The sequence below is a fragment of the Lingula anatina genome, chromosome 10 (assembly GCF_051362555.1).
Source record: "Lingula anatina isolate TDL-2025a chromosome 10, LinAna3.0, whole genome shotgun sequence".
NCBI lineage: Eukaryota > Metazoa > Brachiopoda > Lingulata > Lingulida > Lingulidae > Lingula > Lingula anatina.
Window position 1 is genome coordinate 19,423,477 of NC_141776.1, and position 27,340 is coordinate 19,450,816.

General features: G+C 36.9%; 1 protein-coding gene across 1 annotated transcript in view; it reads right to left on the reverse strand.

Annotated features, from left to right (window-relative positions):
* Positions 1–1,102: 1,102 nt before the first annotated feature.
* Positions 1,103–27,340, reverse strand: part of LOC106161764 (glypican-6-like) — a 47,862-nt gene continuing 21,624 nt past the window's right edge. Inside the window, exons 3-8 of the mRNA XM_086998158.1 lie at positions 22,829–23,220; positions 21,021–21,186; positions 17,800–17,930; positions 7,005–7,303; positions 6,539–6,714; positions 1,103–4,975 (exon numbers count right to left, since the gene is read on the reverse strand). Coding sequence (XP_086854284.1) covers positions 4,689–4,975; positions 6,539–6,714; positions 7,005–7,303; positions 17,800–17,930; positions 21,021–21,186; positions 22,829–23,220 — 1,451 coding nt within the window. The 3' untranslated portion in view covers positions 1,103–4,688. The remainder of the gene's footprint in view (positions 4,976–6,538; positions 6,715–7,004; positions 7,304–17,799; positions 17,931–21,020; positions 21,187–22,828; positions 23,221–27,340) is intronic.

Consider the following 27,340-nt stretch of genomic DNA (forward strand, 5'->3'; position numbering starts at 1 on the left):
AATATTTTATTATTAAAATTGATGGTTAGTATGCTGTTAAACATTATGTATTGCATCAAAATTTGAAAAAAAAAAAAAAAAAAAAAAAACTATTTTGGGCACTGCTCCCATGATGACCATTTAAGAAAAACCATGTCACTTACTGTTCTCAAACTTACAGGAAAGAAACATGGGACTAAAATACAGCTTCAGTAGGCAATGCAGTCTGTTTGGTAATTCTTACTGCCAGTTTTTTTGTGAAAATTTAATTTTTCACATATTGGCATTTTCAAGGTGTGTTTTTGAAGTTCCACGGGCTTGAAGACCCATGCTAGTCACATTTGCTGAAAATCCATGATACGTATATTTTATTATTAAAAATTGACGGTCATTATGCTGTTAACCATTATGTAATATGGCATCAGAATAGAAGAAAACACAATTTTGGGTGCTGCTGCCATAATGACCATTATGGGAAAATCATGTTACTTATGATTGCCAAACTTTCAAAAAAAAAAAAAAAAAAAATACAGGACTAAAATGCAGGCTGAGTTGGAAAAGCAGTCTAATTGGCTTCTTTTTCTGGAAGTTATACATTTTCAAAGTGTGAATTTGAACTCCCATGGGCCTGAAGCCTTATGCTTGTTACACATTTTACTTACATTGGTATTACCTTTTGAGCATAATTAAAATTTGATGTTCAATTTGCAGTTTAACATAATGTACTTTTGCATCAGAATTGACAGTAGTCTATTTTGTGCATAGTTATTTCCTGTTTTTTGTCTGTACATTTGACAGCTTTGCTGCCTTGTTACATTCAAAGTTAGTCCGTTTTTTTTTTCTAAAAAGTTTGGTTATTTTGTTAAAAACTCTTAAGAGATTTTAACAGAGTATAGCCATAAATGGAGGTCACGTAGTCTAAAGACAAGCTCAGATATCAGAAAAAATAGCTGTAACTGCCGTTTTTGTGGTAAAACAGAATATATTATATTTCTATGAGTTGTTCACAATGTTTTTCTCACACGAAGAGTTATTATTCCTTTAAGTTTACTTTTAAATTACATTATCAAGAGATCAGGACGTGGAGTGCTATATATATAATAAAGAACCACAAGACTGGAACTGCATTTTGCATAGTTTTATTCCAATAAAATAACACTTTAATGAATGACTGATGACAGTATACAGTGGGAGTCTGTACCAAATGGGGAACAGAGACAAAAAGCACTTATTTCAATCTTCCCTTTACTGCATAATTACACTTTTTCTAATTACCCTGTACAAATTAATACTGTAACAGACATCTGAGATTTTCTATATAGATACACGTAAATGAACTTACAGTTTCAGAGCACAGCACACTCTGTTACACTAGCTTTTGTTACTGTCAACTCAAAGAAACTGTCTTAACAACGGAAAGAAAAAATATGTTTAGCAACTGAAATGTGGTCCATCTGCCTAAATCTTGGAGCATCTAAGCAGTACTCTACATCACCAAAACAAGACGTTTGCTGTACGCTTACGCTCCCAGAATTTGTGTTTGAACAGGTGTTCTTCATTTATTAATATCTTACTGCTTTCACCCCCCCCCCTTCCCTCTCTCCAAAGATGATAAGACATCTTCAATCTCACTAGAATGTCCTCTGATATATACACAGAAAAAAACTAACAAGAAAGCATTTTTTAAGAAAACCCATGATCCATTCTCAGGTTTAGCAAAGTCCCAAGACTGCAAGTTTTTTAATGCCACGTAATGAAAGTAGAGCATGATATCCTCTCTACAGTGCAGACCTAAAAGGACGGAAATGTTACTACATGTACCAAAAACCTTTATAAGTAAGACAAGAGAAAACTGCCTCTTGTTTCTATGCAATATGGTCTCTAGTGGATGACTTAAGATGCTCAAAATAAGATTTGGGGTGACTACATATATCCATTTCACATTTCCATAGCACTAAGCTTTCAAATGAAATATCAAAGTTAATCATAGTATACTTTCAGTTCTTACACCAAAAACCATGTGACCCTGTTGCTATGGGTTCCTGTTGCCAAGGTAATCAGACAAATACTTAAACAATTTTCATCTTGTGACTTGTTGTAAGGTGCTATTCACCTTCATGTGCTATCTGCTCAAAGACATTCCCCTGCTGTATTCCAGAAGTTTACAAAATTATCTTTCATGAAACTGGGTGATAAGAAATCAGAACAAAGACCCATTTGTAACAAAAAAAAAAAAGAAGAGCGTGGGTGCAGTCACTTGTGTATCGTTACAAAATCGAGTGCATTCTGCCCAAATTGAGGCCTAACTGTACAAATGACAATACATTAACAACAACAGTGTTCTCTCCTACAATAATGTAACATGCTCCCTATGTTGATATAAACGTGAGTGAATATGATGATTACAGTGAGTCGTCTGCTTGTATATGTATTATACAATATTCATAGGATTTCTTTAATGAGTTAATGTACATATATAATACCCTATCAATGTAACACGTTCCGTGTTATGAAATACCACACACACACACATCAGAATGAGAAAGATTCAAAAAGATTGAGAATTTCATTTTGCACCACTTCTTGCAAAAATGATCAGGTGACCTAATTGAAAATCAAAACCTTTCAAATGTTAATCAAATATGGATAAAGAGGTTTGATAAAAGTCTGGGAGCTCTTCCTTAGTTGCTCTCGTTCACCTTCAGAATCTTTCTCATGTATTCACAATTTTAAACATACTTATTTTCAACCCATTTTAGACACCTACCCACTATTTTTTGTATAAAAAAATACTGAAGTAGGTGTTCTCAATATAAATGCAGTAATACAGACTGTAAAAGAAAACGGCTGAACCAGCTCCATGTTTGAAATACAGAATGCCAGTGTTTTGTTACAGAAACATAAATTGTTCTACAAAACAAAAACATATAATCTAACATATATATCATGATTTGAGACTATAATAGTGAAAGGATTTGCTATATAACATCAATATGTTTTTTGGTTGAGATTGGATATCAGATATTACTAATCTTTAGGATTATGTTAGCATGATTTTTCTTTTTTAGTATATCAAACTTTTCTCTATAAAAACAAACCAATGTTGGCAAGTATTTTCTTTTTTCGATTCTATTCTATGATGCTGAAAAACAACGCCCTGAGTGCAAAAATACATCACTCCACTCTCCCCCACTTGGTCGCAATGGACCAGCTCACTTCATAGACTGGACCAGTCCATTCCTGAACTCAGGGGATGTGAAGTTAGAACACAGGGCAAGTTTTTTTTAAAAAGTAAATTGTAAAATGTGATATTAAAACTTGTAAATATAGTCTTTTAGAGCTTGAATGAGGCGCACACGAGGTATGATGAAGTTACATGAAATTAAATCTAAAAATCTAATCAATAAGAATAAGTTGTGTTTTGTCTCTCAAAAAATGAAATAAAAATAAAATAAAGGCAAAATAAAAGTAAAACTACATATTGGATAACACCTGTACAGAATATAATCATACTAACTATGAAATTTTCAAGTGCCTTCATTTATTTCTATGTGACACACTTTTCTTAGCATGATTGTCCGTGAACCTGTTCCCTGTGACAATCTTCTGGTCTTGTTCCCTGTGACACTCAATAACAAACCAATCACAACTTGTGTAACAAATATCTCTGTGGTATTTCCCACAGTTCTGTTCCCTGTGATGTCTTCACAGCTTTGTTCCCTGTGACAGAAGGCTTTTGTTCCCTGTGACACCAAGGTTGAATGCCTAGATATTTAAAATGGTGGCCCTGCTTAAAAGAACCAAAATACTACCACTCAACATGGAGTACACACTCAGGCACTAGTCTAACTCCTCCAATCTGTGCGTTACTATAAAATGAGGCTTTACATTCAGTCTGCCATTGAACACTGCATTTCAGTGAAGTACAGAACACTTAAAAGTTGTTCAAAATATTTTTCACAATATCTATTGCAGTGCTCTGTCCACCAAGAGTTTCATGCCGCGCACGCACACATGCACAGCCACGCGCAGGATCCTCCCGCGCAGACGCTAGATGCTGCATCAACCAATCCACTTTGTCCTAAAGTAATCAAACCGCATCAAACACGCCTCTGGCATGCTAAGTGACAGGATTAAATCAATAAATAATATGAATATTAACTTAAAAACTGGGCCAACCCTGGCTGTTTGAGCCCTGAAGGTCAGCTTGGAGTCCTGGGACTACAACATCAGTTCTGGTAACCATGGCATCTACTGGTTGCCATGGCATCTATCTCCATGGAGACATCTATCACCATGGAGATATGCAGTCTCTGCATTCTTTGAAGTTGTGTACTAATTTTCTCGTATTATGCTGTGGACCTCTATAGCTCCTCCACTTCTTGTTCACTTTAGAGAGCAGTATGCTTTTATTGCTGTTTGTTTTCTACCGCACACTTTCCATCATGAAGCTTTCTTGTAACATCTTTTATGTTGTCATTTTCCCTGTATTTCTAGTATACATCACAGACTCCAGCAAGACACAGCACACTTCTGCTGTATAGTAGGCATCACGTGATCAGTTGCCATGGTGATGATAAAAAACAATGACCTCATCAGTTTGTGATCATATCTACAGATGACATCATCAGTTTTTGTTTACATGTCATGTATCACCATGGGTATAAATACACAATCCATTCACACTATGTGCACACAATCATTTTTCATCATAAACTGCTCTGTATCCAGGCTGTCACAGCGGCCAGCAACATCAATATCACCACGGAGCCTGTCTTGGAAGTGGCTCCTCCTCTTGGTCTGTTTTCCACTGGTGTTGGTGGCATCTTGCTGGTGCTGGTTGGTGGGTTGGTATGGTGGTGGTGGTTGTAACGTCTGGTGGTGGAGTCTTCGTGGAAGGTGTAGCCCGAACCATTCTCATCATCATCTATGCCTGCGCCACTGCCACTTCCACTGCCGCTACCAACATCCACCAGCGTGTCATCAATTGTGTCAGCTGGAAGAAAAAGATTCACTGATAGGTAAAAACTCAAACAGAATGTTCACTCAAACTTTGTTCATCTTAAACAATGTTAGTATTATAATATGTAAACAAATACTGGACATACAGCTGTAAAAGTACACTTTATTCTTTTCTGAGTCAGGAAGCAATAGGACAACACAACAGTTTTGTTTCTACAACCATTTCAAACACTGTTTATTCAGCAAGAATAATTTTATATTTAACAAAATGGTAACAGCCAAGAATTATACAGAATGATAAATTGGCCAAAAAAAATTACGAGAAGAAAAAATGTTTGTTATGAATTTCAAAAACTTTTCCATTTATTCTGAATATTTTGAAACATCTATATAAGAATGGGCAGTCTTCTACTGCTATGTTAATAAATCTATAAGACAAAGTCCACGAGAAGTTGTCCCATTCCTGTGTAGACACATTGAGAGACACTGCCTGGACATCTCCATAATACTACATGTTAAATTGCTCTTTTGATCTTGTAATGAGGCTCCTGACAGCCATTACTACGCCCCTGATGAGCCGAGCAATTTGTTCATTCTACAAGGAATGCAGACTTTAAAGTGAAGACAATTGTATAATTGATAACGAACAGCAATGAATTGCCCTTTTCACCTTGGTTAAAATCATGGTGATATTAATGTAAAAATGCTCTTAGCATGCTGCATGTCTTTTTCCTTCGAATCTAAACTAAAAATGTTTTTCTTCATACGTTTATAGCATGATATCTTGGGTTTTATAATTTCCAGACAGAAAATTCAGGTTTGGAATGACCACAACCTCAAGAGTCTTACATCTAAATAGTTAACTTCTTTTTAATTTCAAGGCCACACACTTTTCATTTGATTGAATTATTACTGTTATTTTTTTTGGAGAGGCAGATCTCCAATCAGACCATCTCACTTTTTAGGATATTCTTAAATTTTTCATGGTCAAGAACAAATTCTGACCACATCATCTTGTCCCAGACCACCAGTGTCCAAATTCTCCCACATCTTTCTGTACCCGTTGCTCCCCCTGCCCCCGTTAACGTACCCCAGACATGCAATGGGACCATAACCCCTCTGTTGCTAGTGCTCTGCCTCATGCAAATCAGCTTGTTTTGCTGCTTTAAAGGATCATTAAGTGTCTGACCGCTGTCAGAGAGAAGGGACGGTCATTTGTCTCCCTGTTGACCACAATGACCACCGGGATGACTTAACCCCGAGAGAAATTGCCAACTCATTTTTTCAAATTCATATATAACCACTGTGTATTTTAAATCAACTGGTGAGTGGCACTTACACAAGACAGTAGGTTTGAAAGAAAGCATGAATGAAAGACCCCACACAGAGGGGGTAAACAATTATGTTCACCTTTTCCTTGGGCGTTTCAAATACAGGCACATGTTACTTGATATTTTCCAAATACGTTACAAGTACAGAACTGTTACAGTTCTCACCTACTGACACACACTGTAAGGCTTGAAAGTGAATATAAAATTTTCAACAATAATAAAGCTACTGTAAATATTCTCCAAATATCCAAGCCTTCCAGTCTTACCCATATCCATCCAGTCCACGTCAAGGCCGAGGTGGGCATTGCTCAGTTTGGTGTGGATCAGTTTCAGGCGCAGTATTTGCTGCTGGACTATCATGTTGTGTCGCCTGGTATCCACGGTAACCTCTGGGTTGTGCGACTGTGCCTTGATACCATCTTGTACCACGTCATGGGGATACCTGGAGAGAGGGAGGAAAGCCATGAAAATTATGTCCTTGACGGAGATAACAGTAACATCCGATTTGAATACGTGCATTGAGATCATTTATTTGGCAGAGATTTCACCAAGGAGTAATGCATACCTTGAATGCAGTTTTTAAATCAACTGAACAGCAACTTTCCAACATTCTAATTTTAAACAAAATAAAATCATTCTCTTGAAAATGAACTTATACACTGTGCAAAATTTAATTCCTTACTTAAAAAGATCATTTTGATAAAGCTAATGTACTCTTAGTGCCCTTCCTACCTCCCCTGGTGTTCGCCATTCCAACAATTTCCCTCGGTTCCATTCCTGGCGACGAAAGCAAACTGGTCATGGTTACATAGAGTGTAGGGGAGAAGAGTCCAGAAATCCTTCGTCACTTCCACTTGCTTCACTATGTCTGACACCAGGCGTTCAAGATTGGTTCCCGCCGCTGTCGTGGGACGTGCCATGCCGCCATTGCCTGTTGGCTGGTAACGCCAGTTCCCGTAGGCATATTCCTCGTAATCCGCCTTCCTCTTCCTGCGTCCCTTGAAACGTGGCTGGCCACAAGAAGTGAAAACCTGGAAGTGGAGAGAACGATGACATCTTATAGTTATTCACCAAATATAACTGGTAGAAACTCCAAAATATGGAGAAATAATATCAAGATGTGGACAAGACTTTATTGAACTGCTGTTTCAAGATTTATGCATTTTGATATTAAGTCTATTGCAGTCCTTTAAACAGGTAATATTTTATATAGTACAAATACCCTTTGACAACTAGTGTATAGAATTCACAATCATAACTTTCTACATAATCCTTTCAATCCTACAATTTTCCATAAAAATGCAAGCATTTTTATCATCTAATGCACAATTCTTTCTTTTGCTGCTACATGACTTAATGCATATTAAACATAATTAACAGCATTATCTGCTTATGTATTCTGTTCACAGTAGTCGTTGAAATTTGCAAGTAATTAATTGTCATGTTTTATAAAAGCTTCCATTCACTCTACACAGGCCAATATTTCTGTATCCTATGCATACAACTTCCAGGCAATTTTTCTCTATAATTAGGACCTTTCTATGGATAACATGTAGCAAAAATTGTCTGATCAATTCATGTAGTGAGCTACAGAACTAGATGTGGTGACTCAGCCTTCTCCACAGACTGGGAATTAGCGATGAGAGGAATGAAAATTCTGAAGTCTAATTAACGAGGTGGTGAATCACTGAAAATATGAGTGGTTTCAAATACTGTGAAGTGATGTGTGTTTGTAGACCATATTTAGCCATTCTAATCCTCAATACTTCCAACTTATGATTTCACTAGAAAGTAGACTTCTTTTGAGTAATCACCACAATATTTTTAATCTCAAGTCATCAAAATATTTTAATCTTAACAGTCACCCTTATATATATGTTAACTATAGTAGGTGCTTGTGTAGTTGTGTTTTAATTTTTTTTTCATCATGATGTTCACCCCTCTGGCATCTCCCAACACAAAAATAAGATCTACAGTTTTGTCTTACAGACATCGTACTTTTGCATTTCCTCCACAATTACCAAAAATATTGAGGTTATAATTGTCTGATCAAACATACTGCCATCTGATGTCTCCACACCAACACACTATAGGGAGTTTGTTAAGAAGCAAGCAAACACTTTCTATTGTTTTCCTAACAAACAGAACCTCCTACTATTATCTATAACATTTGTTTCTAGGGTTAAACCAAAAGCAATTTAATGCCCTTGTAAATCAATATGGGATAATTGGAGAGAAAAACGGGGAGATATTATCTCCGTATTAAGGTCAGGCCAAGTCTGAGACAAAGGAAGGAAAAACGGGATGAATGGATCTCGTACTCATTTCACGTTCATTTCACATGATGTCAGTTTCATCAGTCGTCAATTTCTTCTGATGCGTGTCGATTTCACATGGTAATGAACAAATGCGGTTTCCCAGTCAACAAGAGAAATGAGGAAGTAGACAAACATTACGGATGAAATGTCCAATAACGTTGTGTTGTCAGTCAATAGGACGATATTATCCTGCATTCAATTTCTTCAAGAAATGATTTATTTCACTTTTTACGGGAGAAAAATAGAAGCAGGATAATAAAAAGCCTTATCTCATCTTCTTTTCAGCATCTGCGTGCACAATTTACCATGAGGAAAATATGGTTTTAATGAAGACAAATCAATTTTCTATCTTTGTGGCTGATAAAAACATTTCCATCAATAAAGCTTTGAAAAACTGTCAAAATTATAGTTGTTGTGTCATGCTTTGCATCATCAGTATTCATTCTAACGTAGTTATCATCATTTCATTTCATCTCTATTTCCTACAAATCTAACTAACAAAATTGTAGTCTTCTATCAGAATTTTGACAGTTGAATCACACCCCTATTAAACCATACAGTGATAATAAGCCATGACAGTGCAACCATGAGATTCTTCTTATAAGTGCTGATTATTCCAGTAAGCTTACTGGTAAAATTGCATTCCATGTATGTATGAGTAACTGTTCCATACGTAGTTGCTTTCTACACAAAACCTTTGCTGCTCAACCACTTACTTTTCAGTTACAATATGGAGAGGATTTAGTGATCAGCAAAAAAGCAATCATGATGATAACCAAACCCCTTGCCTGAAAATCCATTAATAGATGCATTTATCTCCAAACAAAAAAATATCCAAAAGATAATTTTTCAGAGGTTGTAAGTGGAAATTAAAAGAGCAGGTTTAAAGAAACCAAAAAACAATTCATCAGTCTGGATGGTCTTATCTCGCCAGAAGTAGAATAATGGTATTTTAAGTGGCCATTTTAGGAGAAATCTGGGTGGAATATTTCCCATGTGAAAGTAAATGCCTGCAAGGCGGACACAAATTCATCAAAATTCATATAACATTTGGCTGAAACTCAAAGGTTTTAATTGCCTAGAAAGACCCTTAAGACCACGCTCATGCAAAGGAATGCTGGTTCTCTTGCCTAGCAGTCCAGTACAGAGAGCAAACCTTGCTATGAACACGAATGACTGAAATAGACAAAACACAGTGATCAAACTGACAATATGATAAGTAGTATGAATATTACAGAATTTTATCCAAAATGTTGCAATGTATTTTATTAAACAGAATCACAGTAACAAACATGCTTCTTAGAAACAAAATAATTCACAAATTTTCCAGAGACTCAAGAAATCTATGAAGAGTATAGTAATCGACTGTCTTATGATTTGCCTCAGCAGAAAAAAAGTCATATTCAAGCTTTTCACTATGATTTTCTCTAACATTACCAAATACCCAAGAATCAATACAGAGTACAGCAATCCTTCACTGGGGGACAACACCCATCTATCACTGTACTATGAACAGAGGCAGGCTAGCAGTAATGAGCTAAACATGAGCAGATAAATCTGATCATTTGTCACTTAGCATGTATTTGCACCCATTTATTGGACCACAGTGCTTTAAGCCATCATTTTCAGTGGGTTTGCATTAGAACAGGAAGGGATAATGAATCAGCCATTAAAATCAATGAACAGAGGTTGGGTGGGGGGGATTTTTCTTTTCTTATTTCAAAATAAAGTGATTACTGCAGCTGATCGTCACTGTGTAGGCAGAGAGAGGGGAACATATGTGGCATGATTTGAGGGATATACCCCCCCCCCCCCCCCATCACCAGCACCACTGGTTTTACTTAGTTCACTCAACTGAGGAAAGTGGGCCTACATCATAAAATGAAAGCTATTGTTTCAGGCCAATTTTCTACATTTCAATAGACCCCAGGGCCTGTAGATCTCTTCTAGATTGAAACTAGCAGTCCCAATCTTTCAGTTACAAATTCCAGACCAACTTTCAAGTTCTGATCATTTCTTTCACGATACAGATTTCGGAATTCCATCAGAAGGAGACAAACAATGGCCACCCCAATTTATCTCCTTGCTGCACCCTTCAACTGTAGTCTGCCCAGGTGTAACTACCACAGCTTTAACTGTACATGCAATCTTCAACTTCTTTTCATACCCACTCATGTAGCTAATACACCAATGGGTGGTCCTCACAGGGAAGAGCTGATGGCTTTTCACGTTTCCAGTTCAGATAATACCGATACCAAATCCGCCCGCTTTTTTACCCCTATGAGCTTGATTAAATCTTGTGGAGTTAAATGGAGTTGTTTTGATCTCTTGATTTAGGTTCTACACAAGAAGTGGAATGAAAATGTTTAAAATGCAGAGCCTGGAGTTGCATAAAGAGAGTCCAGAATGTTTATATCTAAAACATGAAAACTGATTCTATAGAATGTTGGAATTTTTCTACATGAACTGACACAATCTCGTTAACTTTTAACTCAAGCTCTTTTTTTTAATTCAGCCCTTTTAGAAATCAGTTAAGCAGGGTCTGGGGGGGATCATTTCTACCAATAACTCAAGTCATCAAAGGTGACAACAACGCTACGGTAAGCATTATAGAACCTAGCGTTAAGGTGATATAAAGTGACATAATAAATCGTGTGACACATGCAAGGACACGTGCTGAGCTGTCATCAACTATATACATGTCTCTTTTTAAGTTACACCTGCTAAACACCTCCACTGCGTAGCTAAGCTGTAGTGAAACTGGAAGAATTTATCTTTTCTTTTTGGTCCAATATCAGGCTTTATTAAGTTCTGGAGAAACAGATTTTAAAACATTCTTGATGCATTTAGTGCATATCCACCGAAGCATGTTCAAAATGTTTTACTTTTATTGCTTAATACGTAGAAGACAATGAGAGAACTAAGTATCTTGTTAATATAATTTTTAAGGCTTTTTGTTGTTACTCATCTAAATCTAAATTCCTGGTCTTCATTGGCTCACTATTAACACAATCCTTTTAAGAATGTTTTCACTTTGCCAGCTAATCACCCAGTGATTTTCAACAAAAATAAAATTACCATTTCACAAAGGATTTCCAAGAAATAACAGACAAAACCCAGCCCTATCAAGGCCAGACAATGGGCTGTCACTTCAATCCTCTAATCCAATACCACGTCCATAATGTTCACAACATACAGACCAGGCACTTTATTATTAATACGGCAATGAAATAAAGACCAGTCAATAATGGCGAGGATTAACTAAGTTTGGCTTCCCAGTCACATTAACTATTAATTTCTACAAAATGCCACATTTGAGGAGAGTAATTCTGGGTGGCGAGTAGAGACTGATGGTTGTCCATAACACAGCGAGATGGATGCGGACTTCATTGTTATGATCATATTAGCTATTTATTCAAACTTAATTGCACAATATGATTGTTTTTAAATGTGAACCAGACACAACCCTAGCATAGCATGGCACCAGATAGTGGAAGTTTTCACTGTGTCAGAGTTCTACTAATTCCATCGAAAATCTATGCAAATTTGGCATCCAAGAGCACTGGCTTAGCAGTGTGATTCAGAGATAATTCTGGCATAATTCTGGGATTAAAGAGGATTATCTAACCATCTTTAATCTTAATATATCCATTATCTACGTTTCTATCTAATACTGTGCACCCCCACCCCTAAATAGCAGAGATTAGTGTTATATTCAGCTAGAGATGCCATGATCGGTTGAATTAAAGCCACACCAGTTGTAAAATTCCTGCGTTTCTAGGAGGTTCTCAGCACTCTGAGGTGGCAAAGGGCTCCTGGTAAATTATCACGGAAATCACAAAGCTCCAGGAAATTACATGTGAAATTAGTCTCAATTCCAGACAGAATTGTTGCCAGCAATATCAAAGGGGTCTTCAGGACCTGCTTACTAAACTCAAATTCATAGAGTCTAGATAAACTTATACTTTATTCCTGTTCTTTCTCTCAATGCTGCAGATTTCTCTAAGAATCAAGGACAAGAAAGGACCATTTGTTCTGCAGAGCTACCAATCTTCCACTTTTACCTTGTTAATTGACTGGACAGTGTTTTCAATTTCCACACTACAAGCAGTAATAATGATTTCCAACATGACAATTTCAATTAAAAAGAAAAACTGTTGACTTGGGTTTTCTATAGTTCAACAACATTAAACTTTCCTTTCATTACAGAAGATAAAAGACATGATAACAGAAAAACAGAAAACATCTAAAACAGAAAATGAATTCAGTCATGTTAATATGAGGAACACATAAAATTTATATATAACAAGATTGTTCTTATTTTTTTTTTTTTTTTGTTCCATCAGTTGTAGAACACACAAGTACTTAGATTCTGTATAATTAGGAGCAGATTAAGTAAAACCTAACAACTGGTACAATTGATAGATAACAGCAAACATAACAAGATCCAGAATCAGACAAAAATTTGATAAAATCACTATTAATTTTGCCCTCCGGACTTTGTTCTATTGTTCATCCCATACCATATTGCCTGTGGTTTCTGTCTGTGAGCGACCAGTTATGCGGCTACACACTCCAACAATGGACCTGTCAATGCCACTTTGATGAAATGAAATCTGCAGCACAGTCATCATCATTTCTTTTATTTAAAACAATTACTATAGAAATCTTTATCTTCTCTTTTCTATTTTTTTTCTCCACACACACAGGCATTGTATTATCTTTGACCACAAATAAAATTTAAATTATTGTGGCCACTTGTCAACAAACAACGTATAACATTTAGCTGAGTCAGACACTAGGAGTGCAAAATCTTTGTTTTTTTATGAATAAAAGGGAAATTCATGCAATCATCAAAGGAAAAAAACATGACACCTACATAAAACATTTTGTGGAAATTTTGGGGTACAATACATGGTGGAATATTTGTAAATCCACATGTTTTCAACAGATCTCAATGTTGTTTTAAAAGTATATTTGACACAACTATGTCCCCTGAGGTGAAGTCTTACAACAAGGTCTTCTGTACCTGGCAAAGTACTGAGGCAGTCCCTGCCAAACATGCTGAAGGGGACCCCTCTTCATCTTCATATTTCTCTGTCACAGATGGGAGGGGGGTCCCTTGGTGCAACAAGGACAGGGAGACAGTGAGAGGTTACAGTGTCCCAAGTCCTTGAGTAAGATGGTGGAATTATGATAAGCAGGGAGATGAAGTAAGTGACCATTGAATGTTAATGAATTGTGAGAGAGAGAGAGAGAGAGAGAGAGTGAGAGAGAGAGAGAGTTAAACTATTAGCCTGGTGACCAGTGCAAATAACAGACCATGCCCTCGATCACTTCCCATAGGACTTTTAGTAGACATTGTTATAGATTATTCATGGTATAATTTAGATCCCACTGCTATGGCAATTAGTCACCGAGTTTAAATAAAACTTGACTTGATAGATTTCCCAAAATAATATTTTGAGAGATATTCCTGAAGAAAAGGGTGATACAGAAGTTGAGTTGGATTGAGATTAGAGAGAAGACTTTGTGAATAACTTCAATTAATAAACCTTTACACAATTAAAAGATGGAATACTTACGTGATTGGAATAATGTGAATCAATACCATTATATACATATCAAAAATGCAGACAAAGTAACATAATGTGTGCCATCACACCCAGTGCTGCAGCCACTATACCACATAACAAATGACTTTACGAGACTTCTGATTAGTTAATCACCTCTCAACCATTACTCTGGTTAATTTTTCATGAACTTCGGGCTCTCATAATCTGAGTGAACACGACAAACGGAAGTATATGTAGTATTAATAAATGATACAGGATCCATTAAGAGGAGTAATGGTCTCTGACAGTCTGGCCCATACATATGTAGAGAGGAGAGGAAGGTAATGGGATGAACACTACTATATGGACCTTCTCACATCACATAGTGTACTTAGTGAAACAGCCTGGACCAGTTCACTTTTACAGATGGACTATTTAATAGCATGGCTCTTAGATAAGAGTGCAACCTACACTGACTCTCCCTCCAACACACGCATCCACGCACATGCACACACAGGGCCTAAAAATTAACTTATCTAACAGGAATCAAATTTGCAGAAGAGAGTAACATCTTGGTTGCGTAATTACATGCAAGGACTTGTATAAGTACACCAGTCCAGTTCAGTGTAAGAAGGGCTATAAATATCCCCCCCCCCATTACAACTCAGCACCGAGTATTCCCTCTTAACCCTGCAGACAACCTCCACCCTGAAGCTGTCAAACTGTACAGCTTTCGAGGGCGACCTGTCTTGTAGAGCTGTGTTATATGACATTACAAATACAGGACACGACCTTACGTGACAATGCACGAGCTTTTTGTCACTAAACTGAGTTCAGTGTGACACAGTGACAGAGTGAGCACACCTGGAAGTGATGCCTTGGTGACAGGGACACAGAGGCATGCCGGGGGCGGAGGGGGGCGGGGCAGTGACATGTCAGGTATGCCTGTCCCACATCCAGTACACATTGACAGTAACATATGGAGAAGAGCCACCAACTATGTTCATGATGTAGGCAATAACCATTACCATCTCATGTATCTTTGAAAGTATACTGAAAAGGTATGGCCTTGTGGCACTTGTAGTGGCCAGGGGTTCTTTTTCTGAAACAGTGGACCTTTTAACCCCTCAGATAACGGAACTTCAGAAATGGTACAGAACCTAGATTGAACTTTGATCCAGAGTGGATCTCTGGCATTCAAAACCAAAAACCAAGTATACAAACAACATAAATGAAAGTAGCCTACCCACCCCTTTTTAAAAAGGAATTAAAATTTAAAACAAACACTTTGTCTTGGATTTACAAGCAGAAAAACATGTTTTGGCAAAGGAACGTTAAAAAAAAAAGAACAGGTTTTCTTAACCCCCAGAACAAGATCTGTCTTTGATCACAGAGACTTGATAATTACAGGGTGTTTCCAAAACTAATGTAATGTCCTCAATAAACAAAAAGTTCAACAGGATTCCTGTAGGGAGGCACTGCTTGCTATCACACCCAGACATCTGGTATACACACTTACTACAATCTTAAAACAATCTCAGTCCTACAGCAAAAAAGAAGAAGAAAACACATTTTAAAACAAGTTACATTACAAATACCACTGTGAAGATAAAAAAACGAGCTTCTTTGTTGTTTTGGCTGTGTTCTTTCTTATATCAAGATTGCAATTTTGGGCCACAACATTTTTCACAAATTTTCAACATTCATCATCACTGTAATCAACATGATGTACAATTAGGGGAAAACATCCTGCAATAATAGAACTTCAATCATGTCTTTCCCTGAACCAGGGGCCCAAATTATACGTTCAAACACAACAAAAGCCGACAATGAGGAACGTGCCAGCCATCTTGTTCAAAATGGGGTGTGCATTTTGACAGAATCAAGATCGTTCACAGTGAACAACCAGGGCTGTGGCAGAGAGATGTCACGTATCTGATATCATCCGATGTCTTAATGGAGCTCTGGTGCCAGATTTCTCCACTGTTATAGGAAACAGAGTTAAATATATGTGGCTAGCACAAGAGACCCAAGAGTAAATACTCCCCAGACTGGGGTATCTGACACAATACAACCTGCTGATAAATATTTGGGAGTTTTTCACTGAATACCAAACAAAACTGATCGTGGTTAAAATAATACTGTCATTCCTCAACTTTTATCCTTGTATCCTGAATGGTTAATCAGACTAATGTCAGACATTTTTTTCACATTTACTCTAATTTCTGCAATCGTTCACTATATTCCCTAGTTTTTTCTTGAATAATTAATTTGGAGATGCCAACTGGCTTTCCTGGTGGCAATACCCATGAAAACAAATCCTGATAAACTGACACTAGAATCCCTAAATAGCAATCCTTTCTCCATCCAACACTAAGCCAACCATTCCACATTTACCTCAATTTCTGAGAACAACACTTAAATTCACACCAGTCACTTCAGTGAAACTTCTCTCCTGTTGTTCTTATTATCACATATCTCTAATCTTAGTTCATATTTTCCAAGAACACCTGTTATTCCTGGGAGATCAGTGTAATACTTAGTTCAGCTTAGCCAGCTTTTAGTAAGATGACACATGTAAGCTGCTCTTCTATCTTCTTATCTGAGGTTTAACTGTGTATTAGAACCCTAAGAAGTTATCATATTAATAATTAGATCAGAGTTACCTCTAAGCCAAAAACTTAGACCCCGTTTCCAGAGATTAGATCGATCTACTTTAGATCGACCTAACTCCCTGGGGGTTCACACTAAATAGCTGTCAGCCGAGCGGACACGAAAGTTAATTACCTCCTTACAGCTTGTAGTAGGTGGGACGGACATTTAAGCCGGATTATCTGACAGTAATCTAGTGAGATTCCCTGCGGGGATAGATTGATCTAAAAGCTCTGGGAACACAGCCTTAAACTTATCACTAAGGATCCAGCTCCCCGTTGTTAGTTATTTGCATCCTCCCCCCCCCCCTTCCCTCCTTAGCCATCCATCTTTTAAACTCCTTAGCAATCAATAAAATTTCAAACATTTTCCACCTAAAACCCAAAAACTTGTTCCTTCTATGAAAAAAAGGGACAAAAACAATCAAACATGCCAGCTTGTCAGATAAACCAAACAGACAAATGAGAATTCTATGGGAAATGGCAGCTGGTAAAAAAAAGGACTTTATTGTTCCATGTCAGCCATGAGAAGGCTTGGGAGGTCAGGATTATCCAGTATTACATTATAACAGATAACACAGCTTCAGCGCTGGCGAAATTGAATTTTGATGATGATGGAATATGGTGAGCATACACAGCCAGCATAGTGCAGGCACTCATTTTTTTCCACTTGACATTTAATTTCCTTTATTTCATGGATGAAAAACATATCATCAGAGAAAAAAGTGACATGTTCAAACACTGACACGTTCCTAGGCAAAAATGATCTTTTTTCTAAAAAGTTCTAGATCAAACAATATGGTAGCACTCATTCCTGTGTTGGATGTGACAATGTGTTAGGTGTGACAATGTGTTAGGTGTGACAATGTGTTAGGTGTGACAGTGTGTTAGATGTGACAATGTGTTAGGTGTGACAGTGTTAAATGTGGCAGTATGTTAGATATGACAGTGTGTTGGGTATGACATATTCTTGCTGTATCAAGGTGTCAGGCATGGCACCTACCTGCTGTCGGATCTTCTCGCTGCCTTCCTGCAGGTTCATGATGGCCTCAGAAATCTTCACGTCCATGGGGTCCACAACCTGCTCAATGTTGAATGATGTCATCAGACGGTTGGCAACCTTGATAAGTTCATCTGAAAATAACAAAATTCCTTTCTTTAGAATATGAAAAATTGGTCTCTTGGATTTGTTTAGAATACACAAAATGACTGAAAGGCTGAAGTCCTAAAACTGAAATGTTAAGAATTTACATGATATGCAAAGTAAAAAGTGGTTAATGGACTTTTTTTTCTGTTCAACATATATGCAAATTGTTTTTATAGAACCTCAGCTCATAACAGTGTTGTCCAAATATTTTTGTAAAAAAAAATCATTTACTTACTTATTTTTGCAGATGACATAATTGCAAGATATAACAAGAGATAACTTTTTTCCCACTTCCCTTTTTGTTGATACAATGCATTGTGGTTTACCAAACAGGAAATTCTAATGCAATTCAGGCATCAAGCAAGAATTGTCATCATACCAACATTTACCAACTGCTTCCATTCAACAATTACATCATTATTTTTTATCAACGAAAGTCTACCCTCCCTTCCGCTTAGTGTCACACCCATCTTTGGTTTGTGTCAGACCACTTGACAGCGTTCACTGTGGCTTATCTCGTTAAAAAACAAATCCGCGTTAAGGGGCATTTCAAAGGATGCAATAAAAACGACTAATCAATTGCAATACTCAGAATATCTTTGACTTCTTGAACAGACCTAAACACATTATCTTCCTGAAAAAAAAAAACAAAAAAAAACGCATCAATCAATTTACAAAGGGATCCTTTTTAAAAATTGGCACATAAAGCACATGTTCATATCTCCAACGGCAAACATTCCTTCTGTAAGAGCTCCGTGTCTGTTTCTTTTCTAACTTCAAACACTTTGCTTTTCACAGTGTCAGCCTTGGTCTTATTTTAGACATGCTCCATTTATAAGTACTCTTTCCAAGGCAGGAGATCTTCAAACATTCTTGACAATTAGATTACCTAGACTTTCTTTCATTTCTTTCCCATTTTTTTGTTTCTTTTCTTTCCATCTTTTTTTTTTTTTTGTGAGTGTGTCAGGTGAGGGGGGGGTAGTGCACATTCATAAAACCAAAGACTCAGTAGCTCTTTGATTCAACATTTTCTTTCTTTTAAAATAAACTCCAAATGAACTATATATAAGGACAAATTGAATTATGTTTACTGCAAAACATAATCTGAGGGCATTCAAAGCTCATGATTATATAATTATCATGAAACGCCATTTTTTTTTTTAGAGTAAAGACATGGGTTTTGGGTTGGGAATTATGACGTATTTTCCTCCTCTTATTAATCTATCAACAGTTGGAATGTTGAACCTGTTTTCTTTCTTCTTTTTCCAAACCCTGTTTCTTTCATTCTCAAATCCAAATATTTGTAGCTGTGTATTTATGGTATGGCCCTCATACCACATATGTACAAACTAAACAGTACATGTGTACAAACTGTACAGCATACAGACAACAAGAAGACAATTTCCAGGCATTTCTTTCTTTCTTGAGAGCAAAATTTTAATGGAACAGCTATGTTGAACTTTTATCACAAGGGCTAAATTATTTAGGTTAAATTTCGAGTTCTTGCGCAAATCCTGTAAAAATCTGAATATTTGAGGAATACCCAGTGACACTGAAAATATCAAGTTTGTTCACTGTCTATACTTGGGTTTTGAATGCCCCAGGTAAAAGGGGCTACATTTTGTCAAATGTTGTAACATCATAAGCCCCTTCAGTCTAAGTTCATATTTACAAAGGCATCCACATCTAGTCTGTCATACAATGTCAACAACAGGTCAACAACAGGTCAACAATAGGTCAACACTGAGTGTATCAACAAAAGGCCTATGTCAGTAGACACAGGTCAACAAGAAGTGGACAGACACAACAGTGGCCTCTGTAAGCCGGACCCTTCAAGCCACAATTCCCTCAGAGACTGTCAATATTGAACTTCTCCAGTGGAAAGAGGCAGGAATGTCAAGTATGAGAAGTATGTTGTTCTGAGGGAGAGGAGATCAAACTGCTGGCGAAGGTTAGCAAAATATTGACTAGAATATCTCCACTGATTCTGCATACCTGCTGAAATAACCCAGACAGACAAGACAATAACACCATAACTTCAAATAGGATTTTACTGCTATTGGACTGATAATGCTGTATGTGTGTCTGTGTCTGTGTGTGTGTGTGTGTATGCACGTGCACCCATTTATGTGTGAAAGAAAAATATTCAGATACAGAACATAAACACGCCTTATGACAAATCTTCTCCCCCCCCCACCCCCGACCCTGCCCTCTTTACAAACTTCTCTACATCAGTATAGGATGACTAATGTATCAACAATTGGGGATTAATGAGGATTAACACCTGGTAATCCATCTTAATCAGCTCCTCCCCTGTGTCCACCCTGGGTCCACTCCAGTCCAGTGGACAACTGCCCACTTAATGACCCAATGAACAATACACCTGAATGTTAGAATTTCAAGAGTCCTGTTACTCTTTACACCAGCTTTATACACTCCCAGGGCCCCTCATGTTATAATGTTATAACCTCTAAGGTCCTGGAAATGGATTATTAGAACTCAGGTATCAAATAATTCATGTTTGTCCACTTCCACATCCCATAATGTTACCACTGAACATGGATGATGGTGATTGGTCAGGACTGGTCACCTGATGCTGTCACCTGACTCCAGGTTGTGAACTCTTGGCCCAGACATTTTAGACTCTAGATGGAAGAACTTAATTCCTGTGTTCTTGCCTAAATGGAAACTATTTAAAGATTGGCAGTGATGCCACAGACCAAAGAAAAATGTTGACTTAAGATGGTCACCTTTTGAACCTTGCATGTGGAAAGTTGTACCTGATGAACGTTAACCTGCTATTTGACAGGACAGGGGCCTCTGTACTGTGTCACCAGGGGGTCCTTTTCTAAATTGTCACTTCTTTTAGCCATATACAGAGCTAGGGATATATCAACATACAGGACACAAATGGCTAGTCATACACACAGACACACAGATACTTTAATGTATCTTAACACCCTGACAACTTTCATTTGCAAGTATACAAGGCTATCACATAATCCTAAACAGAATTTCTGGTAGAAAAAGAATAATATTACCAATTAAGTACTCATCCCTACGATGTGATAACTTACTGATATATTTGTTCCATTCAGAGTTCAGCTCAGCCTGGTAGGCAAGGCAACCCTTCATAACATTGAGACAGTAATTATTGCAAGGCTTAATGGTGGGCAATCCACTGCAGTAGGAGCAGTACATCATCTTCATCAGTGACTTCCTACAGTTGTGGTAGGGCTGGATCTGAAATGGAAGAAATAGAGACATAAGCCTACTCTTGTTTCCATTGTACTCATATAATAACCAGCTTTTCTGTATTCTTCTCAACACCAGGGGGAGGCATGGTAAATCTGTTAACTTGATTGCATTCAGCAAGAGTCTCTGCAGAGTTGGATTGGTCTACATACAGTAGAGCAATAGTTTCATTGGAAATGAGCCCCCAGAAGCAGTCTGCAACTGAACCATGTGGTCTGAAGCGATCAGCTTAAAGGTCTGGCTTCAGACTAAATAAATCTTTGTACTTTTCAAAGTGACAAGCATGATCAGACAAATGCATATTTCTGCAATATTTTTTTATTATTTTTCCATCATGTATAGCTTTCTTTGTTTAGACGGGTTATTTTCCATTTGAAAGGAGGAGTTTTGTAACACTGATGCATCAGAGCAAAAAGGGAGGTTAGGTGACATCAAAATACTAATTTAGTTTTTCCTGCTACCTTTATCATCATGTAAGAATAGCAGTTCATATAAGAAAGACTACACAATTGATCAGAGGAAACGTTGTTCACAAAAAAGAGTCTATTTAGACAGAGTAACTCCTAAAACATGTTCCTCATGCAAGTTAAAACAATCATTTTATTGTACACTTTAGATAAACTGCGTCCATTTGATGCTTTGACAATAACAAAATTAAAAAATATATCATATAAAGCATGTTTTATGGCTTGTAATGACAAGTGAACTACCAAATTTTACCGCGATTTAGAGTATGATAGCGAGACATAGTGATATTTTATGAAGAAAGTCATTCAATATCATTTTGTGGTTGCTTTATTTAGAACAATTGTTAATAGATGATGATTGCCATGTTTTTTTTTAAATATATTTCTTCACAACAGTTTTTTTATGAATTCTTTGGAATAGGTGTTGTCCATTTTTTTCTCTTTTGGAAAAAAGGAAATTTTCTGCAATTTGCACTTTTCCCTATGAAGAACAAGTCAAATATATTCCAAAATGAAAAAAGCCAACTTTTTCTACTTACACACACAAACTCCCGACAAGAAAATAAACAAAGACGTAATCAAAGAATGATGAAACAACACTGTTAGATTACAGCAGGTTTCCGAATCTGCTAAATGCACTGGCTATCAAAACAGACGGTACGTTGTACTGGAAACTCCCACTTCCCCTACAGGGATAAAAACTCACCGCTGAATATTGTGCAACCAATCAAACATGATGAGAAACGTAACCGCATGTAATCGGTCGTAACGAGATGTAATCAGACGTAACAAGCAAATTAAGCCCTAATTGGTTCAATGAAGAAGAAAAGTTTGGACTTCATTTTGTTTTTTCTTTGCTTTTTTTCATTTTATTTTGGGGCCTGTGAATTTTCAATGCAGGGGCAAAGCTCTTCAATTCCTGAGTATTCTGAAACCAACTATAGTTAAGATAACACCCAGAGCAACTTTCCAAAACAAAGATGGAATTTTTTTAGATTTTCACTTTAGTAATAATCAATGTTAGTCTACTTCAAAATTTTTTTATGTAAAATATTTCTTTTTATCTTTAAGTTTACATTCTTTCGCAGGTTCATGTTCTCCTGGTAAGAGATTTAACACTCTGACAAATCAAAAACATCCATCTTTTATTTTCCACAAATTACCTTTCCAACTTGTAAAATGACATCTCTTCCAATCGCAAGCCCCTGCATGAACGTGCGTGCAGCAACAAACGACCTCTTCAGCTGCTGTGAAAATTTCTGTGGTACATCTCCAAATGGATTCAGCTTATCCATCGTATTTGCGACGCACCCCAAGTACGACTGGTCCAACTCGTACTGCGCATTCAGCAACTGGAACATTCGTTGGAATAAGGTTGCGAAAAAGTTCTCCAGGGCGTCTAAAAGATTGATATTTCTCCCTCTGTAGTAACTGCGTAGGTCAGTGAACAAGTCATTAAATATGTGTGCGTTCTGTTGATATAACTGGCCGTATGTCCTGACAAACATGGAGTGGAAATCCTTCCTGCCATTTTCTAATAGCTCTGTGAAAAACTCTGAAATGGATAACAAGTAGAAAGTTAGACAGATCACGAAAAACTATTTTCCAAACAAAGAGGTAATATGGTAAAGGAATATCAATCCAAGAATTCTATTCCATTAATACTTGATATGGTAAGGAAGTTATAATATGGTAAACAAAGATAATTTCAAGACAATTTTTTTTCCTCATTCTCACTAAATAGGGTATGTAGAGGTTATTTATCCATAAACATTTTTCACAGAAATTAAATATTTCATCATTCCTAACATGCAACCACATTCCAACCTCAACAGACATCACACAACACACACGCAGACTTCAATACATTTTGATGAGGACCATTTTTCTTTAAAAAAATCAAGGTTAAAAGAAGTGATCTTTTTATCTCATCCATCTCAGTATCAGCCAGCAAAGGTATTTTAATCTGATGCAACTGGGGGAAAAAAACACTGATGAAAAACTTCACAAAAAAAAACCCAAATTAATTCAATTTGATCTCCTTTACGGACACTTATCTGCTAAAGCCTGAACCAGGTGAACTTGGCACGAACTTTACAATGGAGGCGTACATCGTTCATTTCACAAGTCACCTGGCAACCTCCCCTCACAGCCAATCATGTCATATTTTACATTTACTCGAGTCTGGTTCCACGGAGGAATTAAAAACTGAGAGTTGGTCTTAACATTAGAGCCAAAGCTACAAGTCTACTACAACCAATCTATTTTGGTCCACTCAAATGAATCAACATTTGTGATACAATAGAATAAAATTGGTCTTACTGTCAACTAATAGTTTATTTATTCTAATGAACTACTAAAGATTTTTCCTGAACTGAGGTAGTTCAAAATATTCCATCTTAAAGTTCAGCCCACAATTCGGTCTATGGCTCTATTGTGGAACCTGCCACAAAGTGCATAGATTAAAGAAGGTCAGAAGAGGCAGATTCCCAAGTCTCATCACAACCTCAACTTTCGCAAAAATCTCTTTGATGTCAGCTATCTGTGATCGTTTCATTTGCAGGTGGTTTCTTCTTACAGGATCCTTCTAAACAGACTTTATTTTCTTAATTCCCACTCTTTTTATGTGAAAGAGGTTCTGATGTTTTCTCTACCAGAGAATATCACTTCAGCTTATACTCAATGATTGGGTTTCAATTGCTTTTCTTGTGTTACAGGAGACCATCAAGATGGCAGGGTTTTCATTGAGAGGGTCATTTTTATGGCTGCGGCCAACTCGGGCATAAAATTGGAAGAGAATGTGTTGGGTTTTGTTGTGTTTCCAGCTTTCAATATATCTCAATCTACTGGACACAAAAAATGAGAACTGGATTATGTATGCTGTCACTCAAAGTCAGCTTTAAAAATAACACACAGGTCTTCCAGTATAAAAAACCAGTTTACACCAGTAAAAATAAGACTTGAATATGGAAAATAAGGCAGTAGATATTTTGCTAATGTTTATTTACCAAACCACTACAGTCTCTTTAAAATCTTCTAAAGCTGTTTCTTTTCGCACAACTACATGCATCTCATTTTATCTGTCTTCCTCATCAAAAACAAAAACATTTTACAGAGTTTAATTATTTTCTCGAAGTGCTCATTTCTACCAGCCACCACTTGGACATGGAAGTACAGGTAAGAGCAGGCAGCCAAAGTAATAGAAATATCTTCACACAAACACATAACATTGCCCGAAGACTGCTGTAACTTTCATAACACACGCCGTCAGTGATACCAAACACATTCCACAAGTGTCATACTTGCAAGTTAATTTGAATGTATGTATATGATATGTATCCTGATGTTTTGAACACAAGGATACATATCATATATACATACAAGGGGGTCAATTAATAATCTCTGTATGTCAATGTGTTAGAAAATGTGAGTCATTTTTCATTGGTGCTGATGATTGTTTTTGTATGGAAAACGCTGAACATCAAATTAATTTTTTTAATGTGAATGCCTCCAAAATCTTCAGTATGAGCAGGCAAATTGCGCGTACCCCAGTGTATGTTTGTATGTGAATCCAATGGCATTAAATACAGTCTTCCTTCTTAAAAGGAATAACTTCAATGCATTACCGCAGAAAAGACTTTCAATAATTGCTATTCTATGATTTCTTTCCAAACTATTAAAGAATGGTTCCAAGTACATGAGTCTAGCCTCATAACATCTCTACGTATATCTAGACACAACAAAGTTATTCTGGATATTCTGGGGGCACTGGCAGGTGCTACAAGGAGGTCAGAGAAGGCAACTGTTTGACATATCATTGCTGCCTAGGAGGTCACCCTCAAATCACTTCATAACTGCTCATATATACTTGGTTTACCTTGCTTTACTCTCTTCAGAACCATTCGGCTTTTTGGTTTTTTCTTCTTTTTTTTTTCATTTTCAAAAAGAACAACTATCTTTCCACACTCCCCTACCCCATACCAAACTCCCAAACTAAACTGTATGGTCATATTTAAGTTGAAATCGCCAGCGCATTTAGATACCTCCACTTATGACCTTTATCATATAAACAGGTGAATTACAATATGGCAAAGATTCCAGAACATATGAATTATGACGCAACATGACAAACTGACTGCCATAATTGATTATCTCAGTTAAAGGGAAAGCCTAAGCCACTAACAACTACAACCAATGAAATCAAGGTTCCTAAATGTACTATAAGCAAACTGACAAGTTTGTAATTCCCAGTTTTATGTCTTTATCATATTTAAACTCTATTATCACCTATTTATATGTCCAATTCTAAACTGCCAGGGCCAATCAACCTCTTCAGAAGTAATAGACAACCAGGTGAACTAAATAAGCCATGATTTATGTGCAGCTTGATCAGCTGTCCGCAGAGAATGCCTAATGAAGGGGGAAATCTACGAGAAATCTACACTTGAGGATTAACGTCCATTTCGGGACTAACAAAACTAGTACAACATTTCCCCGGGTATAAAATTACGTTCAGTGAATTTACACACAAATTACCAGAGCTCGGAGGGATCTCTTGACTGCAGGGAACTAAGACTTGGTGGAACATTTTTGAATATTGTCAAAAAAATCAATCAGGCCAATATACACTTTCATAATCAAAATTTTGAGATTTGTTTAATCCAGAATGCATCTCTTAACATGTTATTTAGATTTTTTAAAAATCAAATCTCAGAGTGATAAAATTCTTGAATAAAACCCTTACTCCATATCATAGACGTTAAGACTATGTACCTGTACATAATGTGCTACTATCATAACAGTCAACTTAGACTATCCATCATTCATTTACTGAATGAAGTACACTTCAATCCACTGCATTTTACACAAACAATGCATGCTAACAGTGCAATAAACTGATGCATTTCCTCGTAGTTCACATCTAATGACAATAGAACTGTTATCATTCGTTTCTAATTGCATTCTTTACGCCAGGTGATCAATCTCCTGAAAATAAGATCCCAAAGAGTTTTATTAATGGGCAAACAGGTGCCAGGCATTTTTCTCTGATTACACACACCAATTAACCTGCCTCTGACCTCATTTAACAGCGCTTACACGCCATTCAATGGGATATTCTTACGTATTAAGGAACTATTTTATGGAGTAGGAGTATCTCTCATCTATGGCTTATCGCATGTTGAGGATGGTAATTAACCCCAATTTGCCTTTTAATTGGCACAATTTTCATCTCTTGGTGATAAATCTTAGAAGGAGAGTTTACAATAGAGTAGTGTACAAGTTGATGGGGGTGGCCGAGTACAAGGTTTGAGACCGAGAGAGTTTGTTGAAAGGGGTGATGAGGGGGGGCTGGTATGGTTTCCTAGACAGAATGAGATGCATAACACATAATTACACACACACCCATACATATATGTAAATATACTAACACACACATATCATATGCACACGCATACATACATACATACATACATACATACATACATAGGAACATGCATAAACGAATGCACACATGAACACAAATAAATCCACTGTATGTAGGTTTACAAGAATACATGTCTGTGCAGCAGAACAGGGGCGGATTTAGGCCGTCTTCTGGGTCAGATTTTCAAGTTTACATTGACATGTATTGTATGTTTTCTGTCGGAAGACAGTCAAATGGTGGATGGATGAAC